Raw genomic sequence first — 14181 nt, 5'->3', positions numbered from 1 at the left:
AACATCTCACAGACATCATGTTTTTGGTAGGGGTTTTATTTTCACAATAAAACAGAATTTTACAATTTAACATAATACGAAGGGGGCTTCACAAAAAAATAACAAATGGCAAGGTGACTACAAAGATTTGTCAAAGCTGTACTAAAGCACCATAATCAAAAAAAAAAACATTTAGCAATAAAGGAGTTGACAGACTCTAGTGGGTCAGCAGGGAGATAAAACTAGCAAAAGCAAAAAGCCTTAAAGAAAGAAAGTTCTATGTAAAGTAATATGGTTTCTTGACATTGATGCCGTATTCTGTGAGGGCAGGAGTCAGGTCCTCCATAGTCAGAGTGTACTTCTTATCCTATATATAGAGAAGGAAAAAAATAGAAAACAATACATTAACAGGAACAAAATGACCAGAGCACTTACATGCAGTTGACAACTACCTCTGTCACCATCTTCTAACAGCACTCCTCTTTCCTTACACACAGCACTGTCAAAATATTATATGGAGGTATTACATTTAAAGCACGGTAAAAATGGGAAAGACTGACCTTTGTCTTACTCCTTGAGCTTCCAGAGGCAGTGCCCTTCATTTTACAGTACTGCAGCGCATCATTGGCAATGTCTGAGATAAACTTCTGAGAGGCAAGGGAGATCAGACGGATTCTAAGGAAATGAAAAAGAAAATTGTTGTGGTTTTCATGGCCTGTACACAGCCAGAGTGTGTCCATCTATTTATCGTGGAAAAAACAAAATAAGTCAGATCAAAGAGTACCTCTGATCTTTAAACTCCTAGCAAGTGATTTATAAATCTGAACAGACTGGTAAACGGACTGCTTTTGTTTAGTGCTTTAAACCAAAGGGCTTTACAAAGTGCTACTAATTCAAAAGCAGTCTACCTGCAGCTGCTCAAGCACTCCTTTTGTGCCTGCCGTGTAAGTTGCTGCTTATGACTCTAATTTTTGAATGTGACAACTAATAACAATACTGTGATTTGTGACATTTGGGTCCATGGGTTACCAGGTAGACCCACACTCGCCTGTAATTCATTGAGTAAGTCATTGTAGAACTTACATTCTTGGATCAGAAGCCTCAAAGCCAGCCCGGTTAAGGTAGTAGCCTGTAACTGCATCAGGAATCTGAGAGAAAAAGAAAAAAAAAAAAAAGAGCAGACTTCAGCTTGTGGTCAAGATCCGCATAGTCTGCAACAGAAACTTATTTGTGAAGAACATTATTACTGCATGTCTGCCACTCAGTGATGATCAGCCAAATTAAATGTAGCAAGAACACTGGTACAGCCTCTGACCACAGAAGGAAACTAACAGCATTGTCTAAGGAGGACTGTGGTTGGTAAATAACAAAATTTCATTTTCACCAAAGGCAGGTAGACCTTAAGTTGTCAGGAATGTCAATTGAATGTTGTAAGCTATATTATGTTTGATTATACTGTTTGTACAGAGGCAAATTCTTCAGCAGGGCTGCTTTATGGCAATATTGGATTTACAGGTTGTGATTGAGTGCCTTGCTTTTTCAGTTATTTAATTCACTGGATAAGCCAAAAACAGACATACTATACCCCATCTGTATATTTATAATAAAGAGTTTCTCAACTTAATTGCCATTAAATTTGGTGATGGTGACCAGTTAATGTGGCTGGCAGGGTAGACAAACTTGCCAGGTGTTTCCAGCATTGATCAGAATTTAACTGCAATAATACTTTTTATGACTTTTTAATTATTATGTGAAATATTACTTTTTGTATTTTTGATGACTTATTTTACAAAATTTATCTTACTGTTAGTTATTCTATTAGGTACCCTGTGTCTTAGAATATACTGCTTATACATTTCACATTCATACTCTATAGTTTTTATCCTTATGTTGTTGCAGTCTCTGGCACAAGAACGTCCTTCAGGATAAATAAAATGATATCTTATCTGTTAATAACTTCAACATATGCAGTGTTTTGAATTTCTGGCCTTTCTGACAAATCTGTGAACGCAGCATATGGTAAGCTGAAACAAAACTTGACTTACTGTGGGAGTGTACTCTTCCAGCTGCATGAGGAAGTCTGCCAGAGGGGTGGTGGAGACGGCAGGCTTTACATCTCCATTGGTGATGCCACCAGGAACATAGACACCATTGGAGACAGAAGTGTCTGCTGATGGTGTCACCATGGCCGCTGACACTGAGGCTGTAATGCAAGTGTTTGGGATGGAAATATGTTAAATTAAAGAAACAAAATTGTATACCTACCTGCTGCATTTCACAAATAATGAAATGTTACAGTTTTTACTCTTAGGGAAAGGTGTTTTGCAGTATTGCCTAACGTTACACAAAGGTTGTGCAAAGTCCAATCCCTGTTTGCAAACAGGTGTTGCACAAAATATCAGGTCCTCACATGATGCATGAAAAATGCTTAAGTTAACGTACTTGCACATATATTGTCACGGACAACCTAATCATCCATCTTCAGTAGAAAAATAGCGATCCTACTTTGAACTATGTGTTTAGCACAACAACATGGACAATAACATTTGCCAAAGCCATAACGTTACCATTACTCGTGACCGAAGGGATGCTGCTGACGTTGGTTGTTGCATTATCATTTGCGATGCAATTACTTGAAGTTGAAGACGGCGTAGATGACACTCCAGTTGTGACAGATTGATTAACGTTGTCAATATTCATGTCGGTGATAATGTTAGCTAACGGGCTAACCTTGACTAGCTAGCGCAGAGAAATGTTCCAATATGCCAAAAAGCGCGATTCCGTGCTAAACAGCTCAAAGACTAGTCTTCTACAAAATACTGTGTTGTGAAGTCAAGCTACTTTTGTAACTCGGAGAATGTTAAAATCACGGAATCAGTCGCTTGCTGACATCAGAAATGTTTGTAGCTACCGTGCAAAAGAAAGCTGAGCTCACGCTGCAGAGCTAATCGCGTCATGTGACCATAGCAGTGTGGCTGTATCGGATTTGACGAAGGTAGCCGAATATTTCCGAAGACCGTCTAAAGTTATATTTACTAGTCAAACTTCGTTTGTCATTTGTTTGTGGACTGTAGACGACTTTGATTTAGTGGTGTCAGCAGCTAACTAAGTAGACAACTGTATAGCTAACAGATAAAGAATAAAAAGGATTTAGTAGCGCTACTAAAACCCCTTTAACGTTATGCGTTATCTGCTGACTGCATATGTGAAACGAAATATGATGTGAAACACATCTGTAATTGTGAAATACAAGAGACAAAATGCATAAAAGCAAGTCAATAATAATATTCTGAATAGGTAGTTGAAATGTTGCCTTCGCAGCTGTCGGGAATATTTCAAGATGTCTGTAGCGCGACGGTATGTGGTGTTAAATGGTGATTCATTGGGCTGGTTTGCTAACCAAAATGACAAAAGACGCTCTTTGACCTGAGCAATTTTTGGATAGCGAAGACGGTTTTGGTAGTTTAAGAGACGTGGCACCACCACGCTTTAATTTATATCACTCTGTCATATGACTGCTGTGACCTTGATGACTCAAATGTGACCTCAGCGACCTTCATGTGACAGTGATATAATTTCCCACCAGTCTACAGACATAGTTAAGCAAAATGAACAGAAGAATGAGATCCCTCTTTCAGGAAGACATTGTCACCATTCCATTATGTAATCCATTACTGAGGAAGGTTTGTTTGGAAAGTGTGGACCTTGTCTGTAAGATACTTGATCACAAACAAACCTCAAGATGTCAGTTTCAAACCTCAAAATAAGAAATGACATTGATATTAATTGCTCTTTCTGTGGACTTGATGGTGAAACAACCACATTTTTGCAAAGATGGTCTGTTTGGTTTCTATTATGCATGCAGTTCAGAACAAAAACAGTATTATAAATATATTATAAATCTTTTTATTATCTTAGCAAAATTTCACATTAGTACATTTTATTACAGAAAAACTTTATTTAAAATGTTATAAATGAAATGCAACAGTACATGTAAACTATCCAGGGCTCTACAGGCCCCAAAGCCTTAAAGACTCTCAATATATGTAAATAGACATATGTCTGTTATTGTTTGTTATTGCAGTTTTCAAAAAAAACAAAAACATTAAGCATATTGAAGGAATTGTGACAATCCTACAAAGCTGCCTGATACTTCCATATATCCAATTACCTGGATGGCCGATAATCTCCAGGCGTGCTTTTTTTATTAGGGTGCATTTTGTCTCTTTAACTCTGCAACATGTTACAGTTTACGAGGAACCGTGAACGCAGCAGAAGGTGCTCGTGCACTCTGTAGGGGGCGTTACGCAGCTTTCTGACTGCTTTACACTCGTCTTTTTCTTTGTTCGAAGAAGTGAACCACTCCGCTTTTGTAGTCATTCACTGGACGTAGATGGTGTTGTTATCGCGTCTGGACAAAATTGGACCAACGCGGAAGACAGACAGAAGGTTTTGACATCTGTATGGGACAAAACAGGTACTGATCCAAACAGCCACGTCATGCACTGACAAATAATATTTACCAGAAACACTGTTTAGCACAATTTAATGGGCTACTTACTCTCATATACTGTATCTGTTAGGGTCTTTAATCAGCGCAGTTGGAATGATAAAGGGGTGTTTAAATTGTTAATTTAGTCCACTTTCAAATGGTGGCTAATCTATAACGAGATAACTGTAGATATAGTGATTAACAACGCAGATGTTAGGAAGTGTGAGGTCTCTTGACAGGCAATGAAGAGGTGTTCACCTCTGACTGATGATTGTTTATTACCTCGGGCACTGTGTAAGGTGTGTTTACAAGCTCTGATTTGTATCACAGTTCACAGGGTGCCAGAATGACTTCCCCTGTCAGTGTCATCGTGGTGGGAGCTGGTAGTCGAGGGGAGATCTACTCCCAGTTTGCATCCATCCACCCTGAACGCGTGAAGGTCAGGAGAGATTTCATGTGCCTTTAAGTTCATTTTGAATACAGGACTTTTACTTGTAATGGAGTATTTTTCCGTGTTGTATTTTACTTATGTAAATGATCTGAATACCTTTTCCAGGTGTTGCCCAGGTGTTAAGTTGTAATGTCTAACAGAGCTCATCTTCACCATGTCAGGTTGTCGGAGTAGCTGACCCAAGGAAATTCGCTCGCACTAAACTTCAACAGCAACACAAAATTGAAGATGAAAACACATTTGACGGTGATCATCAAAAGAAAAAAATGCATTTAATTGTTTATAATTATCTGCCTCATAATAACTTATTGAATGCTCTTTTGCTCAAACTAGACTGGCACAGTATAGTTGAAAGAGAGAAGTTTGCAGATGCTGTGTTGATTTGTACTCCAGACCGCCTTCATAAGGTAAACATACAAAATGTGAATGTGTATATTCTGTAAATATGTGTAACTCTCAATTTAAGTCTTCTGTGTACACACCACATTATCGGCCTATTAAACTAGTTTGTGATCCTCAGGAACCTGCGGTGGCCTTTGCAAAGAAGGGCTACCATGTTCTGCTGGAGAAACCAATGGCAGTGAGTGTTTTTGTAAATAAACATAAACCATCTCACCATAGAGCATAACTTTAACCTTGATGTGGGTGTTAATGATCCTACAGGTTGATTTTTACAGTATTTTTTTTGCATGTTTGTAATTTTGGTTAAAAATGACCCTTTTAAAGAATCATGTCACTGTATTTTTTCATCACAATTCAGTGTGTGTGTTAAAGTACTTACAAATTTTTGGAAAAATATACTATTTCGTCTGTGTCAGTTTCTGAAATATAAAACCTGTCTTCTCTCCCTTTTGCTTTCTATGATTGCATTTGGGTGACACTCGTGCTGTCCTCACATGACTTTAGACAACTGCAGAAGACTGCACGTCCATTGTGGAGGCTTGCACTCAGAATGGTGTGATGTTGTCAGTGGGTCATGTTCTCCGGTACGATCCCGTCATCCACAAGATAAAGGTGAACACTTTCTGTCACACTGTCTTCCGTTTATGAAAACATTTGGCGGTTTTCTTCACCAGGCATGGGTCACAGTTTTGGGTTTAAAGATGCCAATTTGGGTACCTTAACCTGTAATTGAGTTTTAAGGAGGCGAGCTAAGCATATTTTGACTGTTTCAATTACAGAACACTGACACTTCTTCTCACACTGGAACAAGTGGTGAAGAAAATCACAATATCCAACTTAGGATTTTGCCTTGTTTTGGTTAAAAAACGACATAAACTGATCTTTTTCTAGGAGCTGATAGATGCTGGAGTCATAGGTGATGTGATCCATATTCAGCACCTTGAGCCGGTAAGAATGCAGATAGAAAAGAAATAAAGAAAATTATACAGCAAATCCTCAGGGCTCTTCATTCATTAGACAGTAACACTGTTTTGTTGTTTTAAGTCCAAGGCATAACCATTAGGCCTACAAATGAGTTTTGTCAACCTCTTGTTCCAGGTTGGGTTTTATCACTTTGCTCACTCATTTGTTCGGGGGAACTGGAGGAATGAAGCAGAGAGCTCTTTTGCTCTTTTGGCTAAATCGTGCCATGACATTGACCTAATACATCACTGGGCTGGAGAACGCAGGTAAGCCATCAGACAGCAGTCAATGATTGACTCCAAGCTTGTCTGATGTTCATAAGTAAGATGCACTCAACGCTAAAGTAAATAAGTTGGTTGGTCAACAGGGTGATTATATAAATGTATCAATTTGTGGTACGCCTCTATTCAAACAATGCTAACTAGACCCTGGTGGTTTCCAGGTGTTCCCAAGGTTGTTTTCTGTGAGTTCGATCTGTTTTCCCTGAGATGAATCATTAACATTGCTGTTTGCTCTTGGCAGATGTGTGAAAGTGTCATCATTTGGATCTGTCAGCCACTTCCGAAAAGAAAACAAGGTGTGTTCTGTTCACAGTATTTGACCTAATACTAAGAAATCATCACTATCGCAAAGCAAACTAGTAGCCACTGCAGATATGAACTGTTTTCCTTTATTGTATTTTGTCCTGTAGTTTTACAAATGAATCCTTTTTATTGCAGACATAAATCTCTATACTAAGCATGAATATAAAATTTGACGTTGATAGTTTTTTTTCCAGCCCACAGGTGCTGCAGATCGCTGCCTGGATTGTTCAGTAGAAAGAAACTGTCCATATTCAGCATGCAAAACCTACCTGGATAGAGTGAAACAGGTTAACATCTCAACACATGATTTTCACCAATTATCCACTTTACCATCTGTGAACATATTACTTTACTCGCTATGCATCATTTAATATGTACTGTATGTGTATGTGTGCTAGGGTAACACTGGCTGGCCTGTATCAGTCATATGTCCGAGCTCCTTCCCAGACATCGAGTCAGTGACTGAGGCACTGAGGACTGGACCATACGGCCGCTGTGTCTACGAGTGTGACAATGATGTCTGCAGTAACCAGGTTAGAAAACACTGGCTTTAAAACACACTTAAGACTGGCTCTTAATCTCCATGGCACAACATATTATCCCTCTCGAACCTGTTGAGTTTTGTTTCTGCTTAAATAAATCCCACCAGGGACGCACCGGTAAATCCATGGTGATTTCAAACGTAAGGTCAAAATATAGTATCACATAATTTCAGCTAATATTTCCAGACTGCTGCTAATACTCCCAGACCTAAGAGTGACCTAACATGTTAGTAAACCACCATATATCAAAGACTTCCACTCTTCCCAAAAGGGCCATAAAATAAGGAAGACCATCTCAGATGTTACCTAGAAGCAGCTGAATAATGTGTGGCATTATTTATATGTATGTTTATATTGTATTTGCATTGCCTTGTTGCAACTGTCTGATCCGCACTATAGCTTAAATAGCCTCTGTTATTATTGACATCCTTTCCTGTTTCCAGAATTTGTGTTGTCATTTACTTATGTAATATTAGTCAAAGATAGTTATTTAAACTGAAAATTCATAATTTACTTTCCTTTTAAAAAATACTGTATTTATGGTGCTTATTAAGGTTAAGGTTATTCATTACGTTTAGAAGCATTATACATATCCCCTTATTTCTTGTTCATCTGTTCTGCTTGCCCAGGTTGTTAACATGGAGTTTGAAGGCGGTCTGACGGCAGCCTTTTCAATGGTGGCGTTCACTGAGGAGATCTGCAAGCGGAAAACAACCATCAATGGCAGCAAGGTAGGACTGGAAGGAATGTGGATTGTAGAAAAGACAAGGGAAAGAAAAGCTAATACTTTAGATATAAGCAGTGCTACAAAGAAAGGAAGCCAGCAGGAAAAAGATGCGTCAACTTCTGGTTCACAGAAATCAAAGTAGTTCTACTTAGCCAAAAGTGTGTATGCATTGTAGATAGAAGGAGGGTCACGAAAAAATATTTCAGTGACCACACTTGCATGGGGAACCCGTCATGTTGAAACAGGACCTGCCCCAAACTGTTGCCACAAAGTTGTAAAAAATAAATAAATAAAACCATATGCGGCAGCATAAAGTGCGCTCCTTCATGGAACTAAGCCAAACATGGTTAAGCTCAACTTAACTGTAATGTAGGCTTTGAGGCTGGAAAAAAAACTACTCTATCAAAATCATATTGTGATATACATATGTTGCCTGTTTCTTACATGGATGCATCAGCTAAATATATACCTCTATAATGAACTGTGTCTTCACAGGGGGAGCTGACATGTGATGGCCATGAGATATGCGTGTTTGACTTTCTGACCCAGAGATCCACAAAGCACACGGCACACAATAATGCCCCCAGGAACTTTGGCATGAGTGGACACGGTGGAGCAGACTACCACCTTATGGATGCCTTTATTGCTGCTGTGGCGGTGAGTGCTTATAAATACTATGAATTTTTTATTTTGTTAATGTCTCGTTTCCTGTTTGTTTTTCTCCCTGACCCATGCCAGAATCAACTCATTTGGTTGTTGCAGTATATGAATAGCTTTGATTTGAATCTTTACCTTAGATTGACAGTTGACCTGTACTTGCGAGGACTACGGACAGATCAAGAACATTTTTTTTTATTACATTTTTGTAGGAGAAGTACTGACACTAAATCCATGTATATGATTTGGAAACTGACTATACGATATGTGGTGTGTGTGTGTGGGTGTGTGGGTGTGTGTGTGTGTGTTTCTGTGTTTTTGTGAGCGCAGAACAATGATCCATCCCTGATCCGCTCGGGTCCTGAGGAGACGCTGCTGAGCCATTTGTTGGTGTTTGAAGCAGAGCGCTCACGCCTGGAGAGCAGGGTGGTGTACTGTGGTGACATTAGCCAGAGCTAGATGACTGAAAAACACTTTGACAGGAAAATGATCTCACCTTTAAAAATCAAACACTATGGGGCTAAATCTTGGAGTGGAGTCAGGCTGATCATTTAGTTCATATTGCTCAGGGATTTTAATACTGTGTGTGTGACTGAGTGAGTGAAACATGATTTTAAATTATATAAGCACTATGCCAAGAACCTGATCATTTGTTGTTCAGCATAATGTCATTGTTATCATTTTCTGAGTAATGTTAATGTAAAGTACTCATCATTTCTGCAAAGAGTTGTGAATCTGTGTAATATAAATTGTCCTTGAATCACTGTTTGCTCTTAATGTGCCTCTGAATGTCGTCCCACACACAATATGACTTTTCCCACGAATGTCAGTGTGCAGAATATACTGTATCTTAGGATACTTATGAATCCTGAGCAATTTGATGCCAGTAGATCTGTCAATGCTCAGGGCGTAAATGTGAAAAACTACTGCTGAGCTATGGAGAACATAAATGAATTAACTGTATTGAATTCATAAGTAGCACTGACTGTGAACAACTGCTCATAAATATACAATATACATAAATATACCATTATCTCATACACAGCTTACTTCCTGTTGAGTAACTGACACATCAAATCTTCACAGCATATTATGTAGATTAGAAGTTAGATTTTGGAACATTTAAAAGCTCAGGGCAGACTTGTTTCTGGTGGCTCAGTATGCAGTACCTCATGGCAGCCCCAAGGAGCAGCACCAGCTGTAAACATCAGCTCAGTCAGTCTTCTTTTCCCTCTGAATCTGAGGGGTAAATAATGGACAACCTCCTTTTTGTCATGTCTGCCGGGGCATTTAATAAACCTAATGAAATTAGCAATTGGGTGATAGCTGATAACATAGGAATATCAATAAAAAGCAGGCCAACAGATATTTTCAGTTATACTCACCCTCTTATTGACCAGTATCAGGAGAGCTGCTCCACGCACTGGCTCCTTTGTCTCCAGCAGCACCAACTCCACCAAATCTGGGTCACTGCGGTATCACAGAGGTTGTAAATTCATTATGTGTAGTTTTTTAAGCATACATCAAAACAAAAACCTACCAAGAGGTTTATTAACGACTATGCTATCGCTAACAGTCTGTCTGTGACTGATTATTCTTTGCCATTGGTCTTTGAGCATCATGTTACCTGCACTCTATCTGAGTGCAGGTAACTCAGAAGCAATGACTTGACACCTGGGAACAGGTATTTCTACAGGAGCGTTTATCTTATCTCCCACTGTTGGTTGAAACTTTAATTGTCTACAATGTAATAAGCTATTTACCATACTTGTTTATACTTATTCATGTACACTTTTGCCGATGACTACTTTCGTTTGCTGATATCAAGACTACAGCTGCAGATGCTACACAGCATAGAGCAGATTTACATGAATGAAACAACACAAGCATTTACAGTCTGCTTTTGCTTCTGTGCATGTACTTTAACCCAGTTGGTGTTTTGGAGGGTGACTGTTTTTCTCTGTTCACCCTGCAAACACACCTATCTGCTAGAGAAAAATTTCCGTAACTTTGGTGTGTGGTTACAATCAATAAACAAAGCAACACAAGTGTTCTATGGAGGAACAAGACAATATACATTTTAAATAAGTGCTGCGTTGGGACTAGACATTCACCTTTGTATTAAGCGTATATCCTAAATACATTACATATGACAATATATGTATGTTTTCAAGTGAGAAAAGACTACATTTTCTAAACTCCATCATAGAGTTTGCCATGTTTCTGTTGCCCCCATTGAAAAGGATGAAAAATGTTATTCAGGGATGCCCTATGCTGTACCGTTCGTCAAGCTGCGTGAGGAGCTTTTCCATGAACTCAACACACTGTTGAATAACTGCCAGATGTTGCTCAGAAGCCTCTTTCTTTATGGAAACTCTCATTAGAAAAGCACGATGCTGCTCCTGCTGCTGCAAAGTTTTCTTTCTCATTGCAAAGCTTTCAGTCCAAAACATAATGGAAGACAGCGTACAATGACATGGCAATGACATCTAATTTCCTTCTTTATCTCTCTCTTTCTCTCTAACACACACACACACACACACAGAAAACACCAACCAATTGTCTCTGCTTCGTTGTGCTGATAGTTGACAAAGTTCAGTAAAGTTTAGTTCTGCTCCTCCGCTGATGGAAAAAGAAAATCACAACATATTTTGATTGCTGATAAAATAAACATCTTTCTTTGCTTCGATAATGTTTCATGGGGATTTACTTTGTATGAATGTTTGTCCAGGTCGAATTCCTCTGTCTCTCTGAGGATGTTTTTGTGAATGTGAAACTGAGGTGAAACTCATGGACTACAAGGTCCTTGCTTTACCTAACATACCCAATGGGCGAATCTTGCACCACAGTTGCTGTATATAAGGAATGATGTACAGCAAACATTTTATTTATTTATTAGTCTTTGGTTACTGAACTCCCCAAAGAGACTAGCTTGATGAATGTCTCTTTATCCTGCTTATTACATACAAACTTACTAAAGAAATGTGTCATTTAAAATGGCATATTGATTCAAAATTATTAGATAAAGAAAACATGTCCCAAAAAAAGTTATACTGGCTATACTGTAGTAAATATAAACATTTAATTACATAATTAATCATTTTATTTATATTACAGTTCAGCCTCTAATCAGTGTTCAAAAATGTAGTTATCTCAGAATAAATATTAAGTAACAATAGAAAAACCTTCTCTTTTTGTCCTCTTTGCCAGGCATTTGTTAGTGAAGAAGTGGCATCTTTTAAACACAAGGTGCCACTAGTTTATCTGATTAGAAGCCAGACTGTGGTCTGTTGTGGTAAACAGTCTGTGATTTAGGACAAGAGGATCTCAAAATGCTGTCGAATATCACAACAATAATGATGAAGCATATAATGGCCATGCCCACAACAAACAGAAGAAAACGAGAAACATTGCAGAAAGTAGTTTTGGCACAGCAGCACAGTGCCACACTTTGTGGGAACAGCAGGATGATTGAACATTGTACACTCAGATTGCTGAAACTAAACGTTAAACGTTAGCCTAACTAACATTAGTTGTAAGCCACTAAGTTAGCTAATACATTAGATGAAATAATATATTAGCTTTATATATTACCACAGGTTAAATACTTAGTTAGCATTAAACAATAAAATGTTAAACAATACCAAACAAGCGTTAATGTTAGCTAGCTAGTCGTAGGTTGGCTAGCTAGTTGACATTAGCATTAGCCAAACTCAGCTAGCTAGCTAGCTTGTTAACCAGCTGACTTTGTGGTAGCATTATTTAACCTAATAACGTTATTTAATTGGTTTCCTTAGCTGTATCTAACTACTACTACAGCTTAAGATAGCAAAAACAAGTTTGAGTGATATAGTAAGATGCAGACCAAGATGTATCAAAACGTCTACTGTCTACGTTGGGTTAAGTAAGCTTGCAAGTTTAATGTAGATGCAGCTAATGTAATTAATTAATTAATTGCAACCGTTAGTACAACCACTAACTGTTATTTTGAATTCCAAGCTAGCTAGCTAGCCGGCAATGTCAAAGGCATGCAGTTAGCTATATTCAGAGACATAAAAAATGAAATACAATAAAAAATAAATGAGATTAATAATTAATGAAATTAAATACCATTTTGTAGCTATGATAAATGCTTATCACAAATATGGTAACAATTTACAACAAAAGGTAGCACAGGTCAAGCAGATAAAACAGCCAGGACTTCTTAATTGACCAGGAGCAATAACTGTTAGAGAAACTTGGGTGATGGCTCTTATGACTAACAAGCTATCACTGCTAGTTGGCTTCAGGTCAACAATGCTGTGAACTTGTTACAGCAAACAATATGGGAAAAATGAACATTTCTTGGTATGGGATTCAGCTGTTGGCGCCCATTTTGGGACTGGCAGGTCTTCTAAACACAGTATGACTCACATTGCATCATACTCAGGTAGAGCAACTCCACAGTTTTATCAGGAAATCACATTCCATCATGGAGGGAGGTGTCCATCTTAATAACCCTATGAACACAATAATGTCAACAACAGCACACCATTCCTGGACCTTGCAACACATCCAGGATGACTAATTCTGGAGTGTGTCCCAGAGTCCATACACCCAGATGGATCACGTTGTGTTGACTGTTGGACCGACACAGTTATAAGACTACTGTGGCAAGAAGGGTGTGTTGAGAAAACTGAAGAAATGACGAAATGATTGAATCACAGAAAAAACTTTGTCCTGGTGCCAGGGAGGGATTACAGCAGTGGTGTGAATTGGCACTCCTTCGGGCAAAGCTTCATTTTCCATTTGACGTAATCTGTATGGTAATTCCTTGAGCGGTTTCCGAGCAAACCACAAGCATATGGTTTCTGATTGAGCTAAATTAATCTTTTTAAGAGTCATAAAGGTCAACCTGGAGAAGTTCCCTTATCCTGTCTTTATGAAGATGATTGGTCCTCACAAGAACAGTTTAGACACACACACACACATACACACAAAACGCCAGATAGACTGGCGACGTGCTTCTGGAGACAAGTTTGCAAACTGAGTCAGCAGCTGTATTTTTGAATGACTCAACCAGTCCGCCAAAGAGCCCTTTCGTTTCTCAGAGCCCTGCCCTCAGCCCTCCCTCACACACAGGCACGCACTGCCTACGTTTACGCGAGGCCTTACCTCACCACAGCATCACTTCCTCTTACTTTACTAGGATGTCTGCAAATAGCCAAAAGAAATATTTTCCAAGGACGTAAATCAGCTGAGTGGTCAATATTATTGGAGAGGTTATGAAAAGGTTTATTTTATGTTTTATTTCAAAGGTGATTCTGTTTCTTCTCACTGTGTCTTTCATTTCCTTAGCTTGAAGCTCTATTTTTTCCAATAATGATATAGACATGCTGTGGCGA

The 14181-nt window shown here is 38.6% G+C and overlaps 2 protein-coding genes across 2 annotated transcripts; one reads left to right on the top strand and one right to left on the bottom strand.

Moving 5' to 3' along the window:
• Nucleotides 1-79: 79 nt before the first annotated feature.
• Nucleotides 80-2929, bottom strand: taf10 (TAF10 RNA polymerase II, TATA box binding protein (TBP)-associated factor). The gene is made up of 5 exons (XM_070910717.1): nt 2547-2929; nt 2025-2182; nt 1063-1127; nt 540-654; nt 80-346 (listed from the first exon to the last, which is right to left on the bottom strand). The coding sequence occupies exons 1-5, from the start codon at nt 2677-2679 to the stop codon at nt 257-259; spliced, it is 561 nt and encodes a 186-aa protein (XP_070766818.1). The 5' UTR covers nt 2680-2929; the 3' UTR covers nt 80-256.
• Nucleotides 2930-4442: 1513 nt separating this feature from the next.
• LOC139289402 (putative oxidoreductase YteT) lies at nt 4443-9683 on the top strand. The gene is made up of 14 exons (XM_070911001.1): nt 4443-4456; nt 4802-4910; nt 5084-5168; nt 5256-5329; nt 5443-5502; nt 5829-5936; nt 6216-6272; nt 6423-6553; nt 6810-6864; nt 7066-7158; nt 7270-7404; nt 8043-8144; nt 8636-8797; nt 9128-9683. Exons 1-14 carry the CDS (start codon nt 4443-4445, stop codon nt 9254-9256), a joined length of 1314 nt encoding a protein of 437 aa, XP_070767102.1. The 3' UTR covers nt 9257-9683.
• Nucleotides 9684-14181: the final 4498 nt, after the last annotated feature.

Source organism: Enoplosus armatus, chromosome 8 (assembly GCF_043641665.1).
Source record: "Enoplosus armatus isolate fEnoArm2 chromosome 8, fEnoArm2.hap1, whole genome shotgun sequence".
NCBI lineage: Eukaryota > Metazoa > Chordata > Actinopteri > Centrarchiformes > Enoplosidae > Enoplosus > Enoplosus armatus.
Note: the sequence above shows the minus strand (reverse complement) of the source record. Positions and strands in the feature narration are given on the sequence as shown.